The sequence below is a fragment of the Capsaspora owczarzaki genome (genome assembly GCF_000151315.2).
Source record: "Capsaspora owczarzaki ATCC 30864 unplaced genomic scaffold supercont2.1, whole genome shotgun sequence".
NCBI classification, from domain to species: domain Eukaryota; class Filasterea; order Ministeriida; family Capsasporidae; genus Capsaspora; species Capsaspora owczarzaki.
Window position 1 is genome coordinate 231,845 of NW_011887292.1, and position 26,770 is coordinate 258,614.

Consider the following 26,770-nt stretch of genomic DNA (forward strand, 5'->3'; position numbering starts at 1 on the left):
ATCTAACATTTGCCAGTACTGCTGAAGCAGTGTTGCACCCAGCGCTGGATTGCTGGCACCATCTCGCAAGCGCGCCCATGACCAAGTGGATGGGCATTTTGTGAATTCCACGGCTGTCCGCCACGTTGTCATAAAGCTCGCGTCAGATGGCCGAAGAGCTCGAGGACGAACCGGCAGTGGCTGCGACGGGGTCTTCAGGCAAAGCCAAGTACCAGCACAGCTGCTCAACGGACGGAACATCATCGGGCTGGAGCGTGAACTCATGTCGCTCCTGGTTATTTTTGCCAGACGTCCACGAGACTGTCCTCGATCGACCAATGTTCGCGATCAAAAACTGGTGCAACTGGCTTGCAGTTGTGAATAGTGGGCGAAGTGACGCGCGAGTCTCGACTATCAGGCGAGCAAGGGCGTTGCAAACTTTCTGTGGCTTCGACGGATACAGAAAACTCGCGATGTGCGAGGCAGAGCTATGATGCGGGTCAAACATGTATGCACCTGTCGCGTTGTCGGAAGCGGGATTTAGTCAACAGTCCAAGTCACGAAGAAATGACGGGGCCTTACTCTGAACGGCGACTTGAAATCCTTGAGCAAAGTCGTTCAACTTGTCACGCTCCAGTACCCATGCGTTCTGCGCAGGGCTCGGAGCATCAAACCTAGAAGTGGACATTATACCGACGAACAAGGTCTTGCCGGGATACTTTCCTTCGAGATAGTTAAAGGCATCCCGTTCAAAGGTTTGCAATTCAACAGGACCTGTTGTTGGAAGGTCCATATGAAGCTTCATCTGGAGACCAATGACGGCCTCGGACAGTTGGTTGGCCTGTAGGCGTCCAAAGCCCAAAAAGAATGTCGGCTCAGTCAAATCGACACAACAACAACAGCTCAAAACAACACAACAACAGCTACTCAAAGCCACCTACAGAATCGACGACTGTAACTTCCAGGTAGCTGTCAATTCCCGGTGTGCAGGGCTCCGCGAGTTGCATAAATTGGCCTCCCTGTCTCCAGTTTTCCGGTGTCAATCGAAGCTTAAGATTTGCGCAACCCGGGCCAAACGTGACACCTGGCAGCACTTGCTCAAGAGGCACATCAATCGAGGATGGCATCGTTGCGAGTTTCTTCACTTCCTTGGCCAGAAACGCCCTCACACGCAGATTGAAAAGGGCAACAACGATTCGCTCCCACAAATCGGGCGCAGAAGGAGGATGATTCACGCCCTCGCGAATCTTCTGAAGACAATCCTGCAGCCGTTGACCAAAAGCGTCAGGCGAACTGCCGGATGGTGAATCTGCACGCCTCCAAAAACGTGGTACATGTCGTTGCGTTGAGTTAAAATGCAACTTTGCCCTTCGCATCACGAAGAACAGGCAGATGTCAACCGCCATGCGTACCAAGATCAAGCCTCATAAACAAGTTGAATTGAAAGACAGAGCTGCCACTCGGAATGTCATCTGTGTCAAACAACACGTGTAAGATATCGAAGCAGGAAGCGAACAAGTTTGAATGAGCGTTGTTTCATACCAACGAAAGCTGCTCCTGAGCTGATCCAGCCGAGCTTGTCGCTTTCCTGTGGCTCATCGGTGCGCGTGAATGCGCAAAAATGTACCAGCTCGATCAAAGAGGGAATGCTGATCGTTGGTGTTGCGATCGCTGTGTGAAACGGTAGACCAAGCGCAACCTCAATGTGGCGTGGCAAACCGCCACAAATGCGAAGTTTATGCACAATGGATGCGTCGAGCCGCCAAACTTGGGGAGAATCCTTGTAACGATCCAATTTTGCGGCCACATAGTCGGCAAATTGGGCAATATGCCTGCTCTTGAACGGCGGCAAAGGTACAGGGTCAACCGCCAAGCTGCTGACCCCAGCGGGTTGTGTGTGTCCCGTCTCTGTCAGACCTGAAGTGAGCTGATCAGGTATAGTTCCTGCGTAGAGCACAAAAAAACGCTGGCCTGCCGCAGCAGCCTCCTTGAGAGACATCAACGTTTGTTTGAGCAGATGACGCCGTCGTTGAGCGTCGCCCTTGACATCAGGGGGAACGAGAGCGCTGTCCGGCTCTACAAGTAGTCTGTTGATTTCATCAATAGCAATCGCGAGGTACGGCAACTCATCACCTTCGCCAGGTTTGCGTCCATGACGGAGCTCGAATTCAAACTCCTGAACGAGCCTCAAGCACGCCGCCGCTTGGAAGCTACCAGTTTGCAAAAAATTGCGCTGAAAAACCTTGGTTTCAATGTCAAAGTACGCCGACAAGAGACGAGTTGAGAGAGCGTGCTCGTGGTGGGCTCCCATGACGATGGTCCAGTCATTTGACGAGTCAAATGGGTGCAAGAAATTGAACATAGTGGATAAGCAAACCCCATGCAGCTGATGATCCTTGAAGAACTTGGGGGCAATGTTTTTGACGAACTCGGAACAAAGGCGGGACTTGCCAGCACCGGGTAGTGTCGAGGCGATGGACGATCGGTATTCCAATCGTGCCTCGGTTTGGTTCTTTGAAGCGTTTAGCCTGTTGGTCATGTTGGCTTCCAGAGCTTTGGTTGCCACTTGCAGGTCGACGAGGGGGTACTCGCCACCATGTTGGGAGGGCGAGCGCCGTTTAAGTGTTTTCAGCAGGGCCTCAAGAGACTCTCGAATCTGTGCGGAATCTGTTTTCAATGAGGCTATTCAACGAAATCGTGAAAAATAGCGAGGACACACACACACACACACACACACACACACACACACACACACACACACACACACACACACACACACACACACACACACACACACACACACACACACACACACACACTCGTACCTTGTTTTGTGAGCCACGTCTGAATCCAATCAAGAAGCTCATCCACGGCTCGGAGAGGCTTTCCTTGGGGGTGCGTTGCGTCCTTGTTCTTCAAACTTGCACTGCGCGTTTGGGCTACATCAAGAGCAGATGCCTTGCACGAGAAAAAACTGAACTCGTAGACAAGGGCTTTCACCACTTCTGGCTCGATGTCTGGGTTGGAGGACAGCATTTCGAGCAGGTGCCTGCGAAGGCCAGCATTCTTCCAGGGAAGCTCTGTTGTCACGCCAGTCGGCGAAACAACGACACACTCCAAGCAGTGGACGAATCGTACCGAAAGACTGGCGGAGACTCTGGGGTAGCTTCTCGATCATCTTCTTAACCTATCGTTCGAGCAGAAAAGCAACAATCAGTTCCCTGTCCAATCGTCCATTTAGAAACCAAGCATGTGGATACTGACTGAAGGGGGTGCTGCCTGGCTGCTGCTGCTGCTGCTTGCACGCTGTTCGAGCAGAACTTGTGAGGTTTCAAAAGTACCATATCGGGCAGGTCTCGGTCCGCTTACGGTTCTGGCACGCTTGGATTGACCTCCGGAAGGGTCCTCTGCTTGACGCTTTGAAGAACCCACGGGAGAAGTTCCGGGAGAAGTCCCGGAAGAGGGCACCGAGGCGGTCTTGGGAGAGGCGTGTGATTCCATTGTTAAAAAGACTGATTGTTGTCATGTCAGTGGAATGACGACCTTATCGCCACTATTTGTGTCCACAGACAGCCTGCAACAGCAATTCAGATGCCTCTGGAGCAAACTGTGGTGCCCGATACCAATCGACCAACCAAACTGTTTCTCGCATGTCCGCGTTTAGAACCTGTACAGCCTGTTTTTTTGTTTGTTTGCTTGTTTGTTTGTTTTTTGTTAATTCTGTTTTTCGGTTTTTTATTTGAATGCCGACATTTTCCATGCTCGTGGCTTCCCGCAGTGCCGCTCGCTTGGCTGCTTGCGGCTCTCGCATGCTAGCAACCGTAGCAACTGCTCACAACACGGCGAGCCATCGCACAGACGGCTTTGACTGCACCAGAGCGAGCGCCAACGCCAACGCCAAGACAATTGTCTTGGCCATGTCCTCGCGCCCTCTCCCGCTGCCGTTTTCTGGGCACGACCTTGCGTCACCGAGAAACCTTGTCATGCAGCCGGTGCGCTGTCTCCACGTTGGCAGTGAGTGACACAACCGCCGCTCGTTGTTGCTGTCCATGGTCTGTTCTCACTCATCACTTGGCTTCCTCTTCAGTCCCCGCACATAGCTCGCAGGATCCCCCGCCCGAGCAGCTGATCCGCGAGTTGCAGACACAACTCGACGAGTGCTACAAGCAAAAAGCGGCGCTCGAAGCTTCCAAGGCAGCCCCAGCGCAGCGCCACCAGAATTTTGAGCTATGGCTCGTCCCTCCCAACCCGCGCATGGACGCTCTCAACCACACCATTGACACACTCACAACGGCCATCGCGGACCTCAAGACCAGCCACGCTGCCCACGCAGCGAAGCTTGAGGCCAACATCGCGGACCTCAAGACCAGCCACGCTCTCAAGACCAGCCACGCTACCGACATCGCGGACCTCAAGACCAGCCACGCTGCCCACGCAGAGAAGCTTGAGGCTAAGATCGCGGACCTCAAGACCAGCATGCTGCAGCAGAGTGCGCAAGAGAGTGCTGCCATCACCTTCCATGCTCCACTCGAGCGAGCCAGTGACTACTTTATTGATTTAGCTCGAGACCGCAATACATCTCCACAACAATTCCGCACGCTTCTAGGCGAAGAAATCGCTCGCGTCACACTGAACACAAATGCCTCGAGTGACGCGCCTCATCTGGACAGTTTGACGCGTGTACTTAAAGAACACGCGCTTTCTTACGACACCTGGGACCTTTCACAGAGCATCCGCAGCAGCCGAAATGATCAAGCATATCCAAAACTTATCACGTACGAGAAGTACCGTGAACTTTGGCGCATGTTAAAGGTCGCCGACCGCCCAGTGAGCGACCTTGACCGTCGTGGGCTCCTCCTTCAGATGGTTGTTATTGGTATGGAGGTTTGGGCAGGGGTGCGGAAGGCTCCTTCGAAGAAGGAATGAATATAAATTGGTTTATAATGATTCAGGTAGACCGTGCTTCTGCTCTAGGAAGCTTGTTTGCTGTCTGCTTGTTGTCTCTGCTAACTCTTGGGCGTTCTTTCCGCTTTATTTCACGCCACCACATCGTCCTGTTACCTTAGTCGGGCCCCCGATTTGTTTTTAAATTACTTGTATAATTTCTTTGGATAAACCCGATGTCAGGAGCCGATTCAAACAAATCCAAAACGCTTTTTCCAGAGGGAGGCGAGGGGGGGGTTCCCAAAAACAGTGCAAAATCAGTGAAAATACCATCCGCACACACACACACAATCGGCTGGACCCTCGAATAGGGGATGGCTGTTGTGTGTGCAGTCCAGGTCGGGGTATTGAATCTTGTTACCTGCTCCGCTCCTCGTCCCTGTGCAGCTGCACGACTTCTTTTCATTTGTATCGACATTGCCATCACCATCCATAGACCATCCTCATCCTTACTATTGCTTCCTGTTCAATCTTATTGCACTCAGTCTTTTCATCCTATTGCCAATGAATACAAAGTCTCGATTCAAGCCCGTCAAGCAAAACCAGAAGGTCTTCCGCGCCTCGGATCCGCTGCAGGCCGTCCTCCAGTGGGGCGTCAACTTTATGGTGCGCGGGCTCCAACTTCATCATCATCATCATCACGAGCATCATCATGAGCATCATCATGATCATCATCCATACAACTTGAAACAAAAAGCCGAATTTTTATTATTTTATTATTTTATTTTTTTATTTTAATTTCTTTTATTTTTTATTTATTTTTTTAATGTTTTTGCTTTTTTCTGTTGCTTTGGCTGCTCTGCTTTGTGTGTTTGTGCATTGACTCGGTCTCTCTCTGTCTGTGTGTATCATCCTTGCGCTGGTCTCCTGCATCCGTGTGTGTGTGTGTGTGGAGACTGGAAACCTGTCATTGGCCCAGCCTTCGCTTTTTTAACTCCTCTCACTCTCCCTTACTCTCACTCCCACTCCCACTCTCTCTCACTTCCCTGCTTGTGTAGAATCAACTGTGACGAATAAGATGATGTCGTCACAAGCGGCAGTTTTGGAGGAGGGGAAGCAAAGCGCTCGTTGGGACGCCCAAAAAAAAAAAAAAAAAAAAAAGCGGCTTTCGTTCTCTATACTTGTGCGCCTCCGACCCGCACAACTGCAAGTGCTTCTGTCTGGCTTGATGCGTCACAATCATCGCTCCTTCCTTCAGTGCAATGAATGACTGTTCGTTTGGACGCGGGGAGGGGGAGGGGGAAGGCGGGGGGTCGAAACGACTGAAAAAATGAGATGCAATTGTTACTTTTGATTTCGATCGCCAATGGCACAGCACAGTCCATACAACAATCTTGCCTTGTCAAAACCGATGAACAAGCTACTCAATGAACAAACGTATACCCAACATTGCAGATGAACGAATTGTCGCAAGTCGAGCGACCGACATTGCTGCTGCCAGTCCACTTCAAGGCCTACTCCAAGACCAAGATTCACAACCACCAGTTCAACACGTACATAACCTGTGTCGATGGCACATCACATTGCACTATGGGGTTTTTTTTTCGTTTGTGTGTGTGAGTTTTTTGTATTGGAAGGAGGGGGCTGACATTGCTGGGGCCTTCTTGATGCTCTGTCACAGATCGGATTTGCCAATGAAGTTCAAGTTCAAAGAGTACTGCCCAATTGTGCTGGTCGATTTGCGAGAGCGATTTGGCGTCGACGCAGACCAGTACTTGGTAGGCCAAACGAGTTTTGCTGCCGTTGGTGTACGCTTGTCGATGTGTTTTTGCTGACCTTTTTTTTTTTTTTTTTCGTTCCTTTTCTTGTTGTTTCGCAGTACTCTCTGGCAGGCGCAGAGCCAATTCCGGTGGAAGCCAACGGCAAGAGCGGCGCGTCGTTTTACATGACCCACGACAAGCGATTTATTGTCAAGTCCATGTCCAAAATCGAAGTGGACTTGATGCACAACATTTTGCCCCTTTATCACACTGTACGGGCCACTTTTCATTTGCCTGTTTTGTGTTTTGGGGGGGGGTGTTTACGCTTCGATTTACTCACTTCCACGCTTTTTTTTCTGCTTCGTCTGCACTTGTTTCTTGGACACCTTTTTTTTTTCCTTGCTTCCCTTTCTTTTTCCTTGTGCCGCAGTACATTGTCGAAACATCGGCTCGAACTCTGCTTCCTCAATACGTCGGCATGTACCGAATTACCGTGGATAACGTGGAGACGTATCTGCTCGTACAGCGGAACGTCTTTAGTGCCACGCACGAAGTCCAAGAAAAGTACGACTTGAAAGGTTCTACCGTGCAACGATCGGCAGACGGGGAGGAGATTGCCAAGGGCGGTGCCACCCTCAAAGACAACGATCTCCGCACCCGAAACCGCAAACTGTACCTCGGCAACGACATCAAAGAGCAACTCATTGCTACGCTGGAGCGTGACACTGCGGTGAGTGGAGCCCCTGATTTTCGGTTTATTTGCACGACAGCAATCGCTCCTGCCCAAGTTGTTTTCTCATGTTGAGCTCTTTGACTTGCTTTGTGCCTTTCCAACAACCAGTTCCTCGCCAAGTTAAAACTGATGGACTATAGCTTCCTTGTGGGCATTCACCGAACAAGTAAAGGTGAAGAGCCCATCGATCAAGACGTGGATGTGTACTCGCTTCCCAGCTCGTCGGAAGAGCACGATGAGGTGTACTTTGTGGCCATCATCGACGTGCTGACCGTGTATGGCGCCAAAAAGAAGGCTGCGCATACCGCCAAGACGATGAAACATGGCGTACGGACCACGAGCGAGTTGCCGTCATGAGTTGCCGTCATGGGATTTCAACAATCCATTGGCTCACATTCTTGTTTATTTTTATTTTTGTTTTTTGGTCCTGGCTCTTGTTCAGGTCCATGCTGAAATCTCAACAGTCCATCCTGAACACTACCGAAGCCGATTCCTTGAGTTTATCAACACGATTGTTGAATAATGGATGTTTCAGACTTTGCTGTTTTCCGTTGCTTTTGTTGTCGACGCCTCTCGGTCTCATTTCTCCTCTCCAGCCTTGCTACCATTGTGTATGTGTGGGCTTTGGTTTTTGTTGTTTTTTAGACTATTTGTCCATGTTGATTGCTTGCTGATGATGATTATTGTGAAGCTTGCACTTGTATAAAGAAAAAGAACAAAAAAAAAACCCTCTTCCACCAAGCTCTCAATCTATGCACATCATGACGCTACCGACAAAACCAAAACCTCTCAATCTCAACATCATGTCGATAACGATCAAAAACAGCCCAAAAACCCGAAAAAAAAAAGTGTATTGCCCAAAAACTCAAACATGTTCAGAGACTATCGCTTCCCTTTACCCTTGGGCATCATGCTCTTCGGGAACAACCTTGCCTTCTTTTGAACGTGATGACCAAGGTGGGCTTGGCCACGTCCTCCAGAACTACTGCTGCTGCCGCCATCGCCAAACTCGTCGACCGCTGTGCGCTTTGGTCGAGCCACCGGCATCGGGGGAGGCAGCCGATTCCCTTCGGCATCCAACCGAAAGTCCAGTCGCTTGTTCTTGCGCTGAATGGGCGCACCGCCGGGTCCTGTCGGTGCATGCGAGTCGCCGCCACCAGTTTGGCCTTGTACCGTAATGTCCTTGGGGGCTTCGCGCAGGGCAAAGCTCTTGGCGAGGTGACCCAGATGCAACAGCCGCACGTGGAAAATCTTTTTGAGGAGCGCTGGGTAGGTGGCGTATGCGCGAACAAAGGACTGGAAAGCGGCACGTGCCAGCAGTGCTACGTTGGTCTGGCCAGCCTCTTCTGCCTCAGCCAACGCAGCTGCAGACGAGTAGCGCTTTTTGGCTGGCTTACCGTTCGCCGCTTGCTCTTCTTCCTTGTCCATCTCTGCTTCCTCGGCAGCCGCATCGCCACGACGCTTGCGATGATTTCGCTGATCCATGAGTTCTTTGCGATGCTTCTCGCGCTCCTCCTCCTGGAGCTTGTTTTGTGCAAGAATGATGGCACGCTCAAAGCACTGCTGGACCGCGGTAGCAGCATCCTCCACGCTGAAGAGCAGGCCGCTGCGTTTTCCGCGTCGCTTGGTGCTCTTCGATCCCATGTTCGCCGGGTGGTCGCTGGGCAATCGCGCCTCGACAATACCAGACAAGGGTGCAAGCACCGATTCCAGCGATACTTGCTCGATTGACTTGACGTGGGCATTGGCCAACGTCTCGACATACGGGGTTTCATGGGGAGCCAAAAACAGGAGCGCATGGCCTGTGCGGCCCACACGAGCCGTGCGGCCGACGCGATGAATGTAATCTGCCGTGTCGCCTGGGGTGTTGAACTGTGCAAGTAGTAAGGAGGTCACAAGGTGTAGCTCAGCGAGAGTGTGCGAAAGCAAAAAAAAAAGCAGTATCATCACCAGACAACCGGCACACAACTCACCTGAACAATCCAGTCAACATTCGGCAGATCAAGACCGCGAGATGCAACGTCCGTGCAGAACAGGACACCGCTGGAAACACGGCCGAAGTCGCGGAAGACCTGCGTGCGCTGTTGCTGATTCATGTTGCCGTGCAGTTTGAACATGGGAACACCCCGGAAGAGAGCGTTGGCAGGTTGCTTGGTCGAGCTCTTTGCCTTCTTTTCCTTCTTGGCGGCCGCCATTTTGGTCTTGAGAGCTTCCATGGAAGGCTCGTCGTCTCGTCGTCTGGGTTTTCGGGTTCGCTCTCGGAGCCGGCCGAGTCGCCGTCATCGTCATGGCTGTCGACCTCATCATCCTCGTCTTCGTCACTGTCGTCCACATTGGCATTTTCGTCTTCTCCGTCCACTTGCATCATGGTGGTCCCTCGATGCTTGGCACTTGCGGCGCGTCGGGCATCCATGACTTCTTTCTGGACGGCGGCGAGTTGCTTGGCAATCTGGGGGTCGATCAAAACGTCTTGCTGCTGTTCGGTCTCCTCCGCCAGAGGTTCCGCAGACATGACGCTTGACTTGAAGAGTTCGTAATGGAAGTCGACAGAGTCGCGGCTCGAGAGGAAGACGAGAACCTTGTTGCCCTTCGCAGCGCAGCGATGCAACAAGAAGGCTGCCAGGGTGACCAGTCGCAGCTTGAGTGGCACGACAAGATAGCATTGCACCAAATGCTCGGGCAAGGTAAACAGCTCATCGCCGTCGTCAGTCACCGTGCTGCTCAACGGCAGCGATCCAAAGTCTTTGGCGCCGAGCTTGCGCAGGGCCTGCTGGGACGCATCCACAAAGGTGGGATCTTCCAGACTGATGCCTGCCAAGCGCTTGACACCTTCTTTCAACGTGGCAGAGATCAAAATGTTTTGGCGATGCACCCGGTTGTGCTGCTGGTATGACGACTGTTGCTGTTGTTGGTGTTGCTGCTGTTGTTGCTGCTGCTGCTGCTGTTGTTGGGGCTTCAGCTCGATGGCAGTCTCTTCGTCATTGTCATCGTCATCGTCATCGTCATCGTTGCCTGACTTTTTCGCGGGCTGGCCGCCATTGAGCTCGCGCTCTCGGGCAGCTCGCGCCTCGCGCTCTTCGCGAACCATGTCGTAGCGTCCACCGTCGAGCGCTCGAACGATGGCCGACACGTCCTTGTCAAAGCCGAGATCGGTGAGGCGGTCGGCTTCGTCGAGCACGAGGAAGCGCACAGTGGCGACAGAAAAGCAGCGCGTGTGCAGTAGGTGGTCGAGCAAACGGCCGGGTGTTGCAATCAAAATGTTGAGGCCCTTGCGCAATCGGGCCTTCTCCGACTTGCGCTTTTCACCACCGACCACGAGGCCAGAGACAATGTTAATGTGTCCCTTGAGCAGCTGCTGGAGCACGGTGTGGATTTGCAATGCGAGTTCGCGTGTTGGCGCCAGAATGATGGCCTGCACGCCGTCCGTCCGCCGCAAGGTATCGGTGCGCGCCACGAGCTTGTTGACGATCGGCACAAGGAATGTCAGCGTCTTGCCTGTTCCGGTCTCTGAGCGGACGAGAGCATCATCGCCTCGCATCATCACGGGAATCGCCAAGCGCTGAACCGGTGTCATTTCGGCCAGCTGCATGTGTTTTTCGATCGTGTCCAGCAGTCTCCTGTCCAGCATGAGATCGGCAAACGTCTCGACGCCGTTCGGGTCCAGCGCAGGCTGTTGTTGTTGTTGTTGCCGACTCGAGCTCGAGCCCAGCTCGCCAATGGACTTGACCTTGGCAGACCGAGCACCAGCCGCTGTCGCAGCCGCCGCCGTGTCGATAGCCCGACCGCGCGCAGTGTCTGACGCAGCATCCCCTGGGTTGGAGCTGAACAGCGACGAGACGAGTCCCGACGCCTTGCCTCGTTGACCAAACGACGCCGCGAGCACGGCCGAGCTGCGCGATCCGCCTTGCCTGCCCTCAGCAGCACCAGGAGCAGCACCACTGCTGCTACTGCTACTGCTACTGCTACTGCTACTGCTACTCGATGGCAATGCTCGTCCGGGAGCAGCGCCTCGTCCTGCAGCAGCAGCGCCTCGTCCTGCTCCCATGTGGCTGCGATCCGCGTCGCTCCAGCCGCGGCTTGCGTTATAGTGCGATGGTCGTGCACCGCCGTGATGGTCGGCGCGGCGTTGGAAGCCACCACCCGCAGCAGCAGCAGCATTTCCATTGCCTCGTGTCTTTGTTGGCTTTGGCTTGGTTGGCTTGGTTGGCTTGGACGGCGCAAAGTTGAGCTGAATCCCGTCGTCGTCGTCCATGTCGATGTGTGTCTGTCTGTGCCACAATAATAATAACAAGGGGAGTGAGTTGTTGAATGAAAAGACCTCAAACGGACAACAACGTAACTGTACAATCGTGTACAGTATGAAAAATGCTGAGCGACGTGCGATCTGAGAACCACACAAACAAACGCCCCCAAAAAAAGCATGAACACGTCTGAGCGACCAGATGCATGTCTCTTGACAATAACATTGATGGTCCTCGAGCTTAAGTTATCACTCTTCATTTCGACTTTTCTTGTTGGATTTGACTTTCTCAGAGAACGCACCTTGTTTTTCGTTTTTTTTTTCTTTGCTTAGAACAAATGTCGTTTGATGACCCGCTTGCGAGCCTCGGCGCGATTGTCGACGACGTGTCGCCGAGTGCGCCATACATTATCATGGTAGCTGTGGATGGCTCCGAGTGTGCTGATCGCGCGCTTCGTCACGCTGTCGAGCTGGCTGCGCGGATGCAGCGATCGACCGACCGAACGCCGACGCCCAGAACGACGACGACGACCACCACGACCACCCAGCAGCCCACGTCGCGCGCCGCCGTCGCCGGTGCAGCGCATACGGGAGTGATGCTTGTGATTATCCACGCAACGGCGCTGAATCCGCCGCAGCCGCTGCCCTTCCTCGACAACATTGACCGCGCGTACAACATTGAAGCGGAAGACAAGGCCAAGCGAGTGCTGGAAAAGTACAAGCGCGCACTCGCTCCACTCAACGACAAGGTAGCATCGAGACCACTACTACGAGTTTGAAACGAAGGGCAGAGGCATGGACCATTGAGAGCGACAATCAAAAACAAAAAGAGCGAAGAGGCTGTCCAAAGATGTACAGAAGAGAGAGAGAGAGGGGGAGAGAGCAACGTTGAGAAAAGTGGGACGGCTTTTGCTGAGAAAATGGAGAAAAAGCGGGAAATGGGGGGTTGCTGTGCAAAAACCCACGCAATTGTGTCGCTTTCTGAGATTACTGCGCCGGTTAAGCAGTCAGTGAGTGCTTCGACAGGACTGCATTTTCAGAAGAAGAAAAAAACAAATGCTGGAACGCAAAACGCAACGTGGTAGAATGCTCAGAGTTCTGAGATTTGTGTGAATGTTTGCTTGTGTTTTGTTAGATTGCATACTTTTACCACGAGCGACATGGCGACGATGTCGATCTCATCCTGGAAAGCATGGTCAACGAGCAACGTCCAGACATGCTCATCATGGGCACACGAGCGCTTTCTGGATTCAAAAGGTGCGACAGATTTGATTTGTGTCGGAAAGTGGAAAAACACGTTTGCTTCGTTTTGTTGACAATTTGTTTTTTTGCAACATTCATTGCGACAAACAGATTCGCGCTGGGATCAGTCAGCGAGCATGCCGTGCATCACCTCAACATTCCCGTTTGCATTGTCAAATAAAATACCACTGTACGAATGGATGGCACGTCGTTGCAAAACATTTCATAAAAATAAAACAAAAGCCACAATCGCTAACACATTTGGGGGTTTTTAAACTCGGCGCACCTTCCATGCCATAAAAGCAGCAAGTGCAGCGAATCCAGCAGATAGAACGAGCAGGAGTTTAAACTGAGGTGAAGATGAGCCCACGCTGGAAGGGGGAGCAGTGGTTGCAGCCGGCTGCGATGAAACCAAGCTCCTGTCCTCAACCGCGTCGGGCATGCTTGCTTCGCGAGCCAGCCCGGGGGTTGGGGATTTGGCGCGCGAGAGAACTGGGGTCGTGGCGAGCTGAGAGACATCCAGCGGCGATGCGAGAGGGTTGGCAGTCAGAGGGTCGAGCGCTTGCGGGCTCGCAGGCAAGATGACGCGAGGAGCGGGCATTGGCACAAACTCGGCCATCATTGCTGATACATCCACCGCCACAGGGCCGGAGCTGGCCAAGCGAGCGACAACAACGCCGTCATTCTCGCCACCCACAGACACTTCAAACGTGTCTTCGTCTTGCAATGGTGCCGGAGACGAACCGGAAGTGGTCGCAGCAACGGCAGAAGCTGCTGCTGCTGCAGCAACGGCAGCATACGACAGTCGAGAGGCTCGATTGTGAGGCTCGCCCGCGGAGCTCGTAGGTGATGATCCTGTGCTACCGGTTTGTCGAGACTGGTGGTTGACAACGGCGGCTAGGAAAACGAGCAAAGGCAAAGGCAAAAAAAGCATACAGATCGCGTGCGTGAATAACCAACTCAGGAAAGCAAACGAATCGAGTCAGAAGCAATCACAAGACGCATCCTCTGCTCACCTGATAAGATTGCGCCCAAGTCGGAGGGGTCAGAAGACACCTCTTCGGCATCCGCGTCAGAAGCGCCATCGTTCGAGGACTCCTTCGGTTCCTTGCGGGGTAGAGAATCAACCGCAACTCCAGTGGCTGCAAGCTGCAAAAGAGTAACGCATTCGGCGAACTGATGGCCAGCGGCAATGTCGAGCGGCGTCTCCCCACTTGCATTTCGGGCGGTGAGCGACGCGCCACGCTCCAACAAGAGATGCACAAGCTCGACTCGGTCAAAGCGAGCAGCATAGTGCAGGCAGCTGGAATGCAAGTGCAGCGAGTAGCCAGGCACGTCAGTATCAAGCTCGTTCGTTCAACAATCCAATCCAAACCAATCCAAGCCAAACAAAAAAATTCAAGCTCAAAAACACACCTCCATCCAGACGCGTTGGTGGAATTTGGATCAGCCCCGGCATCAAGAAGCAGCGTGGCGAGCTCGAGGATGGATTCATCTTCGACCTCCTTGTCCTCGTTAGCATGAGGGTCGAGATCGGCCGGAACCTGTGTCATGTCGACGCGAGCAATCAACCCAACATTGCCCGTGCGCTTGACGCTGTGGCGGAGCTCGGCAATCATTTGTTCGCGCTGACTGACTTGAAGGGCCAACAGCAAAACCAACGCGGAGGCGCCGTACGAATCGGTCGCGTTCCACGAGGAATCGGGCTGATCCTGCGACGGTGCAACGTGCTCCAACAGCAGCTCACAGCCTCGCACATTGAGTGTCAGTGCAGCGTAGAAAAGCGGAGTTCTGTTGTCGCAGGAAACAAAACAATCGGCATTCAGTAAGAGCAAGTCCCCGCCAAAACGTTGGTCACACACAAGTTCTGGAGGCATTCGTACCGCTGTAGCACGTCTGTCGCAGATTGCCAGTGGCAGTCAGACTGTCCCAGCAGAGCCTCTACAGCGAGGTTGTTTCCAAAGGCAATGGCCAGATGCAAGGGTGTAAATGCATCCGCGGGTATTTTGGCAGCGACAGTCGGCAACGCGCCAGCATTCAGCAGAGGCACAATGGCAGAATCATCCCGGTTCAAGCAGGCATAGTGCATCGGCGTGAGACCGCTGCGATCTGGTAGTGTCATATCGATGCCTGGCAGTTTCAAAAGGGCCTCAACAACAGCCGATCGGCTTCGCAGGCATGCATGGTGAAGCACATGTCGTCCATTCTTGTCGCTGCATTCAACACAAAAGACAAAGGTCAAGAAGAGGAGAGAGGGAGGAAACGTGCGTGGTGAGTGTGGGAAAGCCAGCACCCACAAAAAACGAACAACACCAGTCTCCTTACATCGTCGCTGGAGGAGCCGCAAGCTCAATAAGCAGCTCGACAATCTGGTCAAACCCGAAAACGATAGCGGGGACGAGCGGTCCCATGCCAAAGTTGTTTGGAAGAGAAGGGTGGGTTGTGCGAAGGAGAAGCGTGTGGACAACATCGGTGTGGCCGTTTGCGCTGGCAAGAAGCAGTGGAGTGTTGCCGTAATTGTCTCGCACGTCGTTGGAATGGACGGTCTCCAACAGATTTTCGACAGCTTCGGCGTGTCCCTTCGATGCTGTGAAGGGTTGAGTTTTCCAAAAACACAAAAAGAACAACAAAAAAAAAGTCAGCAGTGACACAAGCAAAAGGCCGCCATTCTACAAAGCACGCGGCACCAGTACCTGCAGCATGCAAGGGAGTGTGTCCGTGTCGGCTTTCATGTACAGAGTTGTCGGCACCATGGGACAAAAGCTGCTTGACAACTGGGGCAAATCCAAAATACGAGGCGCAATAGAGCGGAACACAGCCGTGCCGATCCACGGCGCTTGGATCAGCACCAAGCTTTAAAAGCGCGTGTGTTGCCTGAGACTTTCCAGCGCAGCTAGCAATATGAAGGGGTGTCAACCCGAGCTGATCCGCGCGGTTGATGCGATCGCGAACAAACGTGACGTTGATTTCATAGAACGCACGGGCAAGCTGGAATGGGCCAACAATGAATCAAGAACGCGATGAGTGATGAGAACTGGTGTGTTGCAAGTCACTCGAAACAAGAGCAGCAAACACATACAGTGTCGATGATGTCGGCATTGTCACTCAATGCTGCAAAGTGGAAAACATTCCGGCCAGCGTTGTCTACAACATCAGGATTGGCTTGTTCGCGAAGCAACAGATCGAGGCATCTGATGAAGCGAATGGAATTAAAAAAGCGGGTGAGCGTAAGACTCTGGAGAAAACAACCCGAGACACGTTTTTTTTTTTTTTTGTTGCATGAGCTTTACCTGGCATTCTCTTCGTCAACGCTCGCGCAGTAATGTAACGGTCGACGACCCAGGCTGTCGGGTTGGTTGACCAGCTCAACGACAGAGTCTCGTGACATGCGTTGCAGCATGTACTGCGCAATGAGAGAGATGGCCTGCGAATGGTGCCCTTGAGCAGCGTGATGGATGGCGTTCTGGCCAGCGGCATCAGTTGCCCGAGGATCAATGCCGGCATTCAAAAAGAGCTCCACACACTCCTTGGAGCCTCGATTGCTGGCAGCGTGCAAGCAAGTGCGCTGCCTGGCATCGACAGCCTTCACGTCGCACAAATCCATCAACTGCCGGCAAACAGCCTCGCTACCGGCCAGTGCGCTGCAATGAATCGGGAGCATGCCGCTTTCGCCCACACTATCATCAACCAAGACAACAACAACAACAACAACAATAAGTCAGCAAATCTTCGAGAAAAGGCAGCAAGAGTGCAGAGTGTACATACGCTTGTGCAGAAGAGCCATTCGCCAGCAACAATTGAACAGCATCCAACGAGCCACTGGCCGCGGCAAAATGGAGGGCCGAATGGCCTCCAGTTGCGAGCAGGTTGACTTGGCAATCGCGTTGCTCGCAGAGCGTACCAATTTGCTCGACGCGACCGTGTGCAGCCGCGCGATGGAGGGCCGTTTTGCCCGCGTTATTGAGAAGATTCACGTTGGCGTTGCGACTAATGAGCAGCTCCAGGCATTCCAGATGCCCAACCGATTGCCCCAGCACAGCCAGATGAACAGCAGTATTGCCAGCAGCGTTTTGAGCGTCGACGTTCGCATGGCAGTTGAGAAGGGTAGCACAACAGTCAAAAATACCGCGCGACGCCGCAACGTGCAGAGCAGTGTTGCCCTTCTTGTCAACGGCGTCCGCAACGGCACCAAACTGAATGAGAAGCTCGATGGACAGCTCGTGACCTTCAAGGGCCGCCAGATGCAAAGCCGTGTGGCCCGCCTTGTCGGGCAGGTTGGGGTCGAGATTTTGCTCTTGAACGAGCAGCACGATGCAGTCTTGCGACCCACCCGTCGCGGCCCAATGCAACACACCCCGGCCAAAACGATCCCGAGCCATCACGTTGGCATCATACGAAATGAGCCAGCGCACAAGCGCCCCATTGCCGGAAAAGGCCGCAAGGTGCAAGCAGACGCGGTACGAGCGATCCGCCATGTGAACGTCGGCATCTGCATCAACGAGTGCCTTTGCAATGTCGAGAAAACCGTACTGACAAGCGTAGTGCAACGGGGTGCGGTAAACTTTATCTCTCGCATTGGCGTCCGCTGAGCGCGCAAGCAAAACCTCGACGACATTCTGTACACGAAAAGGCCGGCGGAGAACCCCCAAGTCCAAAATGAGCAAATGTTTTGGGGAATGTTGGCAAGGCTCACGCATTACCAATTTGCCTCGCGCTGCAGCCAGGTGAAGCGGAGTCATCCAAAGCGAATCTTTGTGCGTTGCGTCGGCTGAACAAACCAGCAGCTGTGATGCCGCTTCGGCATTTCCCTTCGGCATTTCCCGAATACGCAGCGGCAAACAATGCGGTGCGACCTGAGAGCCAGAGACACATGTTGAGTCGCAAGGCACGAAGCAGCAAAACAAACAACATTCGATAGAGCCTTTTGTGTGTGTGTGTTGGTTTGGTTTGCCTTTTGACGTACCTCGCTGGTCACGATAGAAGACCGAAGCGCCATGGCTAATAGCAGCAAGGATGGACTTGCCAGAACCAGCAGTAGCGTCGCCGCTTCGTAGACTGATGCGGAAGAGCTCGCGATTCAGTTGCTCTGTGGACATTTTCGACAGCGGCACGGCCGACGCTGTGACTGGAATGGAGCGCACTGGTTGCACCGATGGCGGAATGTTGAGCGTGAGTGAGTTGATAAAGTCGCGCAGCTCGGCGCCGCCCGCGTCCGTGCTCCAGCCGTCCGTCTCGGCGTCAAACTCGATGCCATCGTCGTCGTCGTCGATTTCCATCATTGTGCGCGAGCCGGGATTGTTCTCCTCGTCGTCGCTCGATGAATCGCCATCGTCGTCTTCATCATCGTCATCGTCATCATCGTCGTCGTCGTCTCCTTCTTCATCTTGCGAGTCGTCTTCATCCTCGTCGTCGCCAGTGTCCTTCTTTTTGTGATTCTTCATCTCCGACTCGGCAGCAATCGCATTCCAAAACTCGTCGCCGACCAGCGCCTTCCGCGATGCCTTTTGGCCACTGCCTCCGCTACCAAGCAGCTGTGATTCGTTGAACGAGTCTCGCAGCGCCTCCAGGGCGGCCGTGGCGGTGGCAGCCGGCGATACCGGCGATACCGGCGACACTGGCGAGCGATTCGCATTGCCCGAGTCAGCATTAGCGGCAATGCGCGACGGCTCAAGCACTCGAGCGGGCTGAGCCACCGCAGCACGGACAGCAGCAGCAGCAGGGGCTCTGTGCTGGTTTGAATCGCCATCATCGACATTGACATTGGCATCGCCATCGTCGTCATCGTCAGGAGTGGCTCCATTCGCGGTTGCAGCGCCAGAGTCAGAGTCGGACGCAAAGGACGAGATCTCATTCCCGCGGCCGGTGTCTGCCAGCTGGGCGCGCGAGTCGTGCGGCAGAGCTCGGTGGGATGGTGCTGCCAGCGACGACATTGACGCGGCAGGCGCAGCACCGCCGTCCGTGTGGCTGGCTGGCTCGGCAGCGGAAAGTGGCAGCGGCGGAGGCAGCAAAGCCCAAGGGACTTCCATCGCGCCCTCCTCGCTGCTGCTGCTGCCGTCTTGGTCCTCGTCGTCGTCGTCGTCGTCGTCGCGATCCAGCATGGGGTTGGGGCTGGTCTGCCGTCCTCAGGCGCCGGCGGCGGCGATGGCGACGCAACGAACGCGCTCATCGAATATGAATGGCTGAAATTCAAAGAAAAATATGAAAAAATATGAAAAAATATGAAAAAATAAAAAATAGCAAAATAAGAAATGGTTCAAAAAAAGAGAAAGTGCTGTTTGCTGATTTTAGAAAGAATTCAAGCTGCTTGGCTTGCTGTTGGAAGTGATCAGAAAGTCGATTCACGATCAAAGGAAACAACAGTGCGAGCTATAAGGTGGAGTTTGAATACAAAGAAAAATACAGTACACTATCAAGACATCGGGGCACACGGTCAAAGACAAAGCCATATTCCGGTTCAAGCAGACCGCGAGGCGGCTGTGCTCGACTTGCGGCGGCTGGCGGTGCGCTGTAGCTTGATTTGCTGGGCCGCAAGCCGCTTCTTGAGCTGTTCGGCGCGCTGGGCGGCTAAATGTTTCAGACCGAAAAATGCGGTGGCAGCAGCGACAGTGTACGCGGCTCCGCCAACATAAAACATGGTTGTGGTCGATGCATGCAGCTGTTCGATGGTCCAAGGGATGAGCGGGCCCTGTGTTTGCGAGCAGAGGAAGCGGATGAGTGCAAACATTCCACAACCAAAGACGATTCCCTCCGAAAATTGCAGCCTCTCTCTCTTTCTCTCTCTCTAACTTTCCGAAAAGAAACTCACCATTGCAGCGCCAAGGTCGGCGGCAGTCATGTAGTACCCAACGACACCAGCACGACCCACTTCAGCCAGCAAAACAATGTTGGCGCCGGTGGCCGCGAAAAACATGATGATGAGGAGCGGCATGAAGGACGCGGACGACATCAATGCAAGAGCGCCCATCGAAAAGTAGAGCACAGCGGCGCGATGCGAGCCAATGCGATCGCTGAGCAGACCGAGGAACGTGCCAGCAATCAGATCGACAATCCAGCGGGAAGCCAAAAAGACACCCGCCAGAGTGGTGACGGGGATGGTGAGGCTGCCCAGTTCGAAAGCATCTCCCACGGTCTCCTTGAGAATCAGACCCAAGCTGGAAATGATCATGCCTTCGCCCACCATGCCGTAGACGGTGCCACAGACGAGCAACGGCCACACACGCATCATCTTTTGCTTGAGCGATTCGTTCGGGTTTGAGTTGCGTTTGGCCCGGATGCGCTCAAGTGCCCGCTGTGTCGCCGAAACCCGCGCAGGTTTGTGCAACTGTGCGGCTTCCTCGGTCTCGACGGGCAGGACCTCGAGGGCAAGATGTGACTCGCGCGCTTCCAGCGAGGTCGCTGACTGATCGGACGCCGTGTTGTTGTCCGAGTTTTCCAACTCGTCGGCGGCGTCGGCGGCGGCGGCAGCTTCCTCGGCAGCCAGACGGTCTTCCTCGTCTGCTATCCGGGAGACTTCGAGTTCTTCGCGGCGCATGCCCAGATAGCCGAGTGGAATGCCGAGAACGGTCAGAGAGGCGAGCAGCACCATGATGTTCTGGTAGCCCATATTGTCAAAGCCGATACCGCCAAATACGTTGCCCGCAAGATAGCCAATGCGCGAGATGGAGTCTTGAATGCCCATTGTTGCTCCCAGATGCTCGTCGTCCGCAGTCATCATGACATTCATCACGCTGACTTGACGAATGGTGGACCAGCAGACACCCCACGCAGCACGCGAAATGACAAACAGCGCAAACGGCGGTGGAAAGACGTAGCTGAACGCCGTAATGGAGCCGACTGTCAACGCGCCCACCATCAAGTACATTGGGCGCACGCGAAAGTAAAAGTGCTCCATGACGCGGTTGCTAATGAGTCGAATCCAGCGATTGGCGGATAGAATAAAGCCAGTCTAAAGAGCGGCATGTCCGATCAAGCAGGTCAATCGTGAGTGTGAGGATGAGTGCAGGGAGACTGAAGCAAAGCGAAAAACAAACAAAAAAGAACACACAAAAACAAAAAACAAAAAATCCGATCTCACCTGCCAGGGCTCCAGGCCGATCGACTCGTAGTTGGCGGGAATGATACTGTAGATGGATCCGTCTCCGAGAAGTGATAGAGAGATGCCGAGTGCCAAGATGATGACGCTCAGGTTTGGCCTCCATCGCTTGGCTGGTGCTTGACGAGGTGCTCGCTGCCAAAGTGGCCAAAGCATGCATTACAAGACGCGTCCAAAGGATGTACGAGGCGAAGAATAATGAGAACGATTGGCATAGTCAGATCCAATCCAACAATTCAAGACAAAACAACGAAACAACGGCACGACATGTGGAATCGTTTTAGCTCACCTGGAACATCCTTCGGTACCACGGCCTGCGGTCAACGGCAGTGCTCATCAGCTGCTTGTCATCCTCGTCGTCGCTCGAGTCGCCGTTCAAGCGGAGGCTGTGGGTTGACTGGTCCAAGCTGCAGTCTGCAGCAGACGGGCCTTGTGTTGGATCTGTGTTCTCGCGATCCATGTCCTTGACGATGCTGTCGTTGCGATGATGATCATCGACATCATTGCCATCGTCGTTATCATCGATGAGCTGGCCATAGGCGCGGGCACCTCGCCCCATGCGGATGCCGTTCATGCTGCTGCGATTGCTGTTGATTGTGCGGTCAGCCACAGCCACTTTGCCACCATACGCCAGCGCACGTCCGTTGGGCTGTTGATGTTGTTGTTGTTGCTGCTGCTCCGAGTCGCTTGTTGACTGCTGCAGCGCAATGTCAGCGTCAGCAGCAGCATCGATTGGAAGAGCGGAACTTGTCATCACGACTTTTCTTCCTTCCGACGAGGTTGCCAGTTGTCCTTTTCCTTCTTTGTTCGTTTGCGCTTGTTTTCGAAATCCTCGATCTTGAATGTCTTGCTCCGTTTGTCGGCTTTTTGCTTGTCGTTTTCCCTGTTGTTAATACCAGGTGTCTGTGGAAGCACAAGCAAGGAGAACAAGGAAGAAGAAGCAGTGGGGGGAGGATGAGCGATCAAAGCGTTCTTCAGCCACTCTTTTTGACATGTTTGTTCAGCCACTTTGACTGCGAACGCAGAACATGGAACTTACAACACAAACGCAGCAAAACGACGACAAAACTTTCAATCTCGCGTTGGATGAAAACTTTTCAACGAGATCAAAAATGAAAAAAAGAAGACTGAAAAGAAGACTGAAAAGAAAGCGAAAACGATAAAAATGGTCAAAAATCGACATCTGTCGAGATAGAGTGACAGATGGCAGTGAGACTGCTGTCTTGTGTTTTTGTTTTGTTCGCAATCGCGCCTTTTGTTACCAACGATCGCAGCGGAAAACGAGAGAAGGAAGATCAGCCGGGACAGAGGCCAGCAGCACTGACGGAACGCAAGCGAAGTGGGAGCGGGGGGGGGGCGAAAAGAAGGAGGCTGGGGATGACCTCACATCCACACAAAACGAATGCTCCGCCGCTTTTTTTTTCTCCCACTTCCGCTCAATTGCACACAATTTGGTGCAATCATGTCATGTGCGACAAACCTCGTTCGTTGTTACAAAGGAGGAACCCTCTCTGAGGTGGACATACAGCACAAAAAAAAAACCGCGCGCGGATGCGAATCCGGTGTTTCAACTCGCACTTCCGGAACCCGACAGCACAGAGCAGAGCAGCCCGTTAGATCGGCAAGTCAATCAATCAATCATGCAATCTGGAGCAAAGTCCAAATAAGACCAAAAGGATCGATCGAAAAAACAAAACAAGAGGTCGAACATTCCGTGTGTCTGCAACCGGTTTGAAAAACACAAAGACTTTTGCCACAACCCCCGCGACTATTGTTGGTGACTGGCAGTTTGTGAGTACGGCGTTCATCATCATCGACCACAATCGTCATGGCCAATGGCTATAAGGTTGCAAAGGTGCCCGACGACCAATTGTTGCCGCTTCAGTAACGGCATCGGAGAAAATCGCCAATCCGCTGTCTTTGACAGGTGCAGTCGCAGATGGCAGTGCATTCCTGCCATGTCTTTCGACTTGACTCCACCTTGCAGCTCATCAAAGAGTCGTTCTTGGTGTTTGTTACCAACGTTCGGGTTGTCAAAGGCCCCTTGCGCAAAATCACTGGCATCCCACAACCGAGCTCTCCTTCCTCCACTCCCCCCCCCACACACACACACACATTCACACACAGTCGAGAAACAAAGGCAGTTGTGCCAAACTTGTGTGTCTTGAAAACTTTGACATCGAAACAGAAAAGAAGAAACAAGACGCAACATCACCAGCACAAGCCGCCGGTTTGCTCTTGCATGACATCAATGTTGTCGCCGTCTTCGAGGCCAACATCGGCGGCAGTCTGATCGCCGTTGATGCGAGCGCCATCAAACAAGAAGCGCACCGACGCGGGGTTGATGCCGACGCGTTGGCAGTAAGCATCGATCAGCTTGCTCATCTTGGTCGTCTTCTTGATCTTGAAGTTGACCTCGCTGCCGTCCTAATAATCGAGTCAGCATGCAATGATCGGATGAGTGGAAGCAAAACGCACATATGTGAGCTCAGTTCAGTGAGAGTGAAGCTTAAGTGTAAAGCTCCATCACCCCTGAGCTAATGCTGATGCGACTGCCTCTTCCCATGAACCCCGCTCGTCCGCTCGACCGAGATCGGACAAGCTTTGAAAACAGCGAGGCGAGACGCAAGCGAGACGACAATGGAACAAGAGACGAAAAGCGAAAGCCTCGATCGCTCATCTCCGTCATCGCGACGACGGCAATCCAGTCAGAACTTGCATGTACGTTATTGCAAGTGTGTAAGTGGGTCGCTGGTGGAGGAGTGTGTCGGTGTGCATGAACAGCCAACACGGCACTCTCCTGAGCATTTGCATGAGGATTGAGTGGAAGGCGTTTACCGAGGAGGAGACCTTGAGGTTGACGTGCTCGCTGGTTTCAGGCTTGATGTCGGGCTATGTGCAAGGAGGGGAAGACGAAGAAGGGGAAGACGAAGGAGGGAGAGAGAGATGGTCAGTCATAGAAAGGGAATCGAATGTTGCAATGGAAAAAAATGCCTGCAATATTGCCAACCTTAACGTCGCTCATTGTGATGAATGGGGGGGGGGGATTTTGAAGAGTGATTGACTTGTGTGGAAGAATTGGTTTTGTAATGGTGAACACTTCAAAACAAAAGGAATCAAAGAATCAGACACAAAAGTAACAAAAGGCAAAATCAGAGACCAACGTTCAAGGAATAATGGCAGAGTGCGAGCGCAAGACCGAGAACACTACGTCGCTGCATCGCATCAACTACCTCCTCGAATAGCGTGACAGGCGAGGAGAATAGTCACGCGCGAGGGCCAGACGACGACGACGATGACGACGACGACGCTTGAGCTGGCAGTGCAGGCACGGTTTGGTGCAGATGCCCAGTCTGCGAGTGGTAGACGGGAAAGTTTTTGAGATGCGGCCGATCGAGGTCGGGCGGACAGAGCACATTCAACAACGCGCCATGACACTCGACGGCAATGTTGGCGGTGGCGACCTGCTCGCCGTCGACATCCACAATGCCACGGCCGTTGGGCTCGAGCGTGAAGGCGCGGCACTTGACATACTTGACCAGCTCGTTGTCGACGTGCTTGCCACTCTCAATGTCGGCAAACATGGTGAGGAGCTTCAGTTTGGAGCACGGCGCCGTAATGTACATGAGATCGATAAAACCGTCGTGGTGGTGGGCGTAGGGTGCAATGTGCGTGGTCTGGTCAATCCACGACACGTTCAACCCCAGAACCATGACGAATTCACCCTCAATCACGCGCCAGTCCTCGCCGTGCACGGGGTGGGCCGATCCGTTGGCGTCCGCGTGCAAGAACTTGATCGGAGGCCCAATGTGGGCTGCAGTCGGCGCCGCTGCCGTCGCCGTTGCACTGAACGCGGCATCGGCCTCGGATTGTCGGCGGTCAGAAGTCTTGTTTGCCGAGCTGGCCGCCGAAGGAGGATTGGTCAGCACGGCGTGAGGGTCAAACTCGTCGTGCGGGTTTGCTGGCAAGTAGGTGATTTTGCCAGCATAGCGACGCATGCTCAGCACGCGACCAATGAAGGCGGCGGTGAATCTGTTCGTCGGTAAGAAGGCGTGCCGAGGTGATGAGCACAAGAAGCGAGGGATGACAAAAAAAAATGTCGAGAAAAAAACGTAAACACGCAAAAAAAAAAAAAAAAAAAAAAAAAAAAAAAAAAAAAAAAAAAACACGAAAACCACGCTTTACCGAGCTGCTCCAGCCCATCGGTACTTTTCAGACTCGATATCAACGTCTGCAATTAAGCCCCAGTAGATGCCCAAGAAGGCATAGCGCAGTCCAATGCCCGGCTGGTGGCAAGCCATCACGTCGAGCGGACGAGTGTGGCCCTTGATGGCAGCAAGAGTCGCGGATGGGATGTCTCGGATTTCGAGGGATTTGGCAAGTCCATTGCCGCTTCCGCAAGGGATGATGCCGACGGGCAATTTGGCGGCCTCTGGCCAGTCTGGCCGCGAAAACAGGCCGTTCACCATTTCGTGCAACAAGCCATCGCCGCTGACAGTCACGATCGCGTCAAACTTGTCCAAAGCGAGGTCTCTGGCGATTTCCATTGCGTGATTTTGGTGCGTCGTGACTGTTGTCGGTTCAGAACGATCGGGGTATTGGGGGTGAGCGTTTTGGTATGGCGTTTTGGTATTTCATTCTTTCGTTCAGTTTCGTTTCAAATGGATTCCGCTTACGAATAACCTGGAATGAGATCCCAGCCAGTTCGAGCAGTGGACGAACCTGCTTTTCGAACGTTGGCACTGCAATCTTTGTGCCGCCCACGGGATTGACAACGACGAGGAGTCTTCGCGGAACCGGCACCACTACAAAACAAAAACAAAAACAACAACAACAAAAAGGCAAAACAATAACGCACCGCGCGTACCATGAGCATCACCGTCGCACTGCTGCGTACAAGAACAATGTCATCCAACCGTACCGCCAATACGCTCGCCATGCATCACCGAGTGAATAGCGTCGCGCCACTCGGTCGCCTCCTCCTGCCTGTCAAAGAACAGGACTTGGCGCCGCATGACGCGCTTGCTTGTCTTGTCCTTTGGCTTTGAGCGAGGCAGCAGCGTGACCTCCATCGCAGTCCTGACGCTGGCGTAGGTGGCTGGCTGGCTCTTGTTGACGCTGGCTGGCTTTTTGACCGCGCCGGCAGGCAGCACGCGCACTTGCAGCACGTCGTACAGCAGAATGCATCCATCTGCGGTCGGTTGATGAATCGATTCAGCAACAGATCAATGTCAGTATCCAGCATTCAGCAGGTGAGCGATCTTTTGTTCGAGTGAATGTGTGTATGTATGGATGTTGTTGGTTTGGCCCGGCGGCACAAAATCGGTCGCAAATCCGAATCCCATTCAATCAATCCAATCCATCCAATCCATCCATCAATCCATCCATCGATCCATGGCCAACCACAAGACAACCCAGGGCAAACGATGACGATGACGATGGAGCAACGTTACGAGTGTCTGCGTCGGAGGAGGCGAAGGGCATCCACTCGAGGGACCGGCTGGTGAGGACGAGCGCAACCTGCTGACCGCCGCTTGGCTTGACATGTGCCTTGCCGCTCAGCTGGACGTCCTCGGGCAGAGTCACGCAGTAGGTGCCGCTGTCGTCGACGGGTGGCTGCCTGTGCGCGGTGGACGTCGTGGCGCTCGTCGTCACGTCGTGGCGCTCGTCGTCACTGCTGAAGAAGGTGAAGAAGGCCCAGCAGCCGCAGTCGTCTCAGAGGATGCTGACATGATTCAGAGAAACAGGAATAAAGGACTGCAGCAAGAGATTGAAGATATATCATCCAGCTTCAGTATTTGCTAGAATGCTCAGATTGTTGTCGAAGCAGTCTCTGTTTG

General features: G+C 53.4%; 9 protein-coding genes across 9 annotated transcripts; 3 read left to right on the top strand and 6 right to left on the bottom strand.

The window, feature by feature from the left end:
• Window positions 1-142: 142 nt before the first annotated feature.
• On the bottom strand, window positions 143-3,480 carry CAOG_00060 (hypothetical protein; the record flags this gene model as incomplete). The annotated part of the gene is made up of 7 exons (XM_004364874.2): window positions 143-495; window positions 562-820; window positions 921-1,288; window positions 1,392-1,451; window positions 1,522-2,646; window positions 2,805-3,059; window positions 3,240-3,480. The coding sequence occupies 7 exons, from the start codon at window positions 3,478-3,480 to the stop codon at window positions 143-145; spliced, it is 2,661 nt and encodes an 886-aa protein (XP_004364931.2).
• A 185-nt stretch (window positions 3,481-3,665) lies between these two features.
• CAOG_00061 (hypothetical protein) lies at window positions 3,666-4,963 on the top strand. Its single transcript, XM_004364875.2, has 2 exons — window positions 3,666-3,993; window positions 4,067-4,963. Exons 1-2 carry the CDS (start codon window positions 3,723-3,725, stop codon window positions 4,903-4,905), a joined length of 1,110 nt encoding a protein of 369 aa, XP_004364932.2. The 5' UTR covers window positions 3,666-3,722; the 3' UTR covers window positions 4,906-4,963.
• A 394-nt stretch (window positions 4,964-5,357) lies between these two features.
• CAOG_00062 (phosphatidylinositol-5-phosphate 4-kinase type-2 gamma) lies at window positions 5,358-8,083 on the top strand. The gene is made up of 7 exons (XM_004364876.2): window positions 5,358-5,529; window positions 6,319-6,416; window positions 6,545-6,641; window positions 6,743-6,895; window positions 7,054-7,353; window positions 7,465-7,683; window positions 7,799-8,083. The coding sequence occupies exons 1-7, from the start codon at window positions 5,428-5,430 to the stop codon at window positions 7,877-7,879; spliced, it is 1,050 nt and encodes a 349-aa protein (XP_004364933.1). The 5' UTR covers window positions 5,358-5,427; the 3' UTR covers window positions 7,880-8,083.
• A 155-nt stretch (window positions 8,084-8,238) lies between these two features.
• On the bottom strand, window positions 8,239-11,608 carry CAOG_00063 (DEAD box polypeptide 31; the record flags this gene model as incomplete). The annotated part of the gene is made up of 3 exons (XM_004364877.2): window positions 8,239-9,228; window positions 9,330-9,557; window positions 9,656-11,608. The coding sequence occupies 3 exons, from the start codon at window positions 11,606-11,608 to the stop codon at window positions 8,239-8,241; spliced, it is 3,171 nt and encodes a 1,056-aa protein (XP_004364934.2).
• Window positions 11,609-11,856: 248 nt separating this feature from the next.
• Window positions 11,857-13,119, top strand: CAOG_00064 (hypothetical protein). The gene is made up of 3 exons (XM_004364878.2): window positions 11,857-12,345; window positions 12,732-12,853; window positions 12,950-13,119. Exons 1-3 carry the CDS (start codon window positions 11,935-11,937, stop codon window positions 13,017-13,019), a joined length of 603 nt encoding a protein of 200 aa, XP_004364935.1. The 5' UTR covers window positions 11,857-11,934; the 3' UTR covers window positions 13,020-13,119.
• On the bottom strand, window positions 13,110-18,936 carry CAOG_00065 (hypothetical protein; the record flags this gene model as incomplete). The annotated part of the gene is made up of 12 exons (XM_004364879.2): window positions 13,110-13,735; window positions 13,855-14,141; window positions 14,255-14,629; window positions 14,722-15,051; window positions 15,164-15,425; window positions 15,532-15,826; window positions 15,918-16,029; window positions 16,129-16,515; window positions 16,604-17,454; window positions 17,539-17,552; window positions 17,617-17,691; window positions 17,802-18,936. The coding sequence occupies 12 exons, from the start codon at window positions 18,934-18,936 to the stop codon at window positions 13,110-13,112; spliced, it is 4,749 nt and encodes a 1,582-aa protein (XP_004364936.2).
• A 262-nt stretch (window positions 18,937-19,198) lies between these two features.
• Window positions 19,199-22,068, bottom strand: CAOG_00066 (hypothetical protein). The gene is made up of 5 exons (XM_004364880.2): window positions 21,970-22,068; window positions 21,220-21,833; window positions 20,913-21,065; window positions 19,644-20,783; window positions 19,199-19,523 (listed from the first exon to the last, which is right to left on the bottom strand). Exons 2-5 carry the CDS (start codon window positions 21,682-21,684, stop codon window positions 19,293-19,295), a joined length of 1,989 nt encoding a protein of 662 aa, XP_004364937.2. The 5' UTR covers window positions 21,685-21,833; window positions 21,970-22,068; the 3' UTR covers window positions 19,199-19,292.
• Window positions 22,069-23,069: 1,001 nt separating this feature from the next.
• On the bottom strand, window positions 23,070-23,984 carry CAOG_00067 (ubiquitin). The gene is made up of 3 exons (XM_004364881.2): window positions 23,941-23,984; window positions 23,769-23,822; window positions 23,070-23,357 (listed from the first exon to the last, which is right to left on the bottom strand). The coding sequence occupies exons 1-3, from the start codon at window positions 23,953-23,955 to the stop codon at window positions 23,142-23,144; spliced, it is 285 nt and encodes a 94-aa protein (XP_004364938.1). The 5' UTR covers window positions 23,956-23,984; the 3' UTR covers window positions 23,070-23,141.
• Window positions 23,985-24,196: 212 nt separating this feature from the next.
• CAOG_00068 (diacylglycerol kinase) lies at window positions 24,197-26,672 on the bottom strand (the record flags this gene model as incomplete). Its single annotated transcript, XM_004364882.2, has 5 exons — window positions 24,197-24,962; window positions 25,116-25,500; window positions 25,607-25,735; window positions 25,852-26,121; window positions 26,384-26,672. Coding segments are annotated over 5 exons (1,812 nt in total), but the record flags the coding sequence as incomplete, so codon positions are not given.
• Between the last annotated feature and the right edge of the window lie 98 nt (window positions 26,673-26,770).

Excerpts from the sequence above, each read along its gene's own strand:
- CAOG_00061 (XM_004364875.2), top strand. The coding sequence starts at position 3,723 with ATGCCGACATTTTCCATGCTCGTGGCTTCCCGCAGTGCCGCTCGCTTG. Across the intron at positions 3,994-4,066 it reads GCGCTGTCTCCACGTTGGCA|TCCCCGCACATAGCTCGCAG; the intron begins GTGAGTGACACA and ends CTTCCTCTTCAG.
- CAOG_00062 (XM_004364876.2), top strand. The coding sequence starts at position 5,428 with ATGAATACAAAGTCTCGATTCAAGCCCGTCAAGCAAAACCAGAAGGTC. Across the intron at positions 6,896-7,053 it reads TTTTGCCCCTTTATCACACT|TACATTGTCGAAACATCGGC; the intron begins GTACGGGCCACT and ends CTTGTGCCGCAG. Across the intron at positions 7,354-7,464 it reads CGCTGGAGCGTGACACTGCG|TTCCTCGCCAAGTTAAAACT; the intron begins GTGAGTGGAGCC and ends TCCAACAACCAG.
- CAOG_00064 (XM_004364878.2), top strand. The coding sequence starts at position 11,935 with ATGTCGTTTGATGACCCGCTTGCGAGCCTCGGCGCGATTGTCGACGAC. Across the intron at positions 12,346-12,731 it reads TCGCTCCACTCAACGACAAG|ATTGCATACTTTTACCACGA; the intron begins GTAGCATCGAGA and ends GTGTTTTGTTAG. Across the intron at positions 12,854-12,949 it reads GCGCTTTCTGGATTCAAAAG|ATTCGCGCTGGGATCAGTCA; the intron begins GTGCGACAGATT and ends TGCGACAAACAG.
- CAOG_00066 (XM_004364880.2), bottom strand. The coding sequence starts at position 21,684 with ATGACAAGTTCCGCTCTTCCAATCGATGCTGCTGCTGACGCTGACATT. Across the intron at positions 20,784-20,912 it reads TCGGCCTGGAGCCCTGGCAG|ACTGGCTTTATTCTATCCGC; the intron begins GTGAGATCGGAT and ends GCCGCTCTTTAG. Across the intron at positions 19,524-19,643 it reads CCGACCTTGGCGCTGCAATG|GGCCCGCTCATCCCTTGGAC; the intron begins GTGAGTTTCTTT and ends TCGCAAACACAG.
- CAOG_00067 (XM_004364881.2), bottom strand. Across the intron at positions 23,358-23,768 it reads ACCTCAAGGTCTCCTCCTCG|GACGGCAGCGAGGTCAACTT; the intron begins GTAAACGCCTTC and ends CTCGATTATTAG.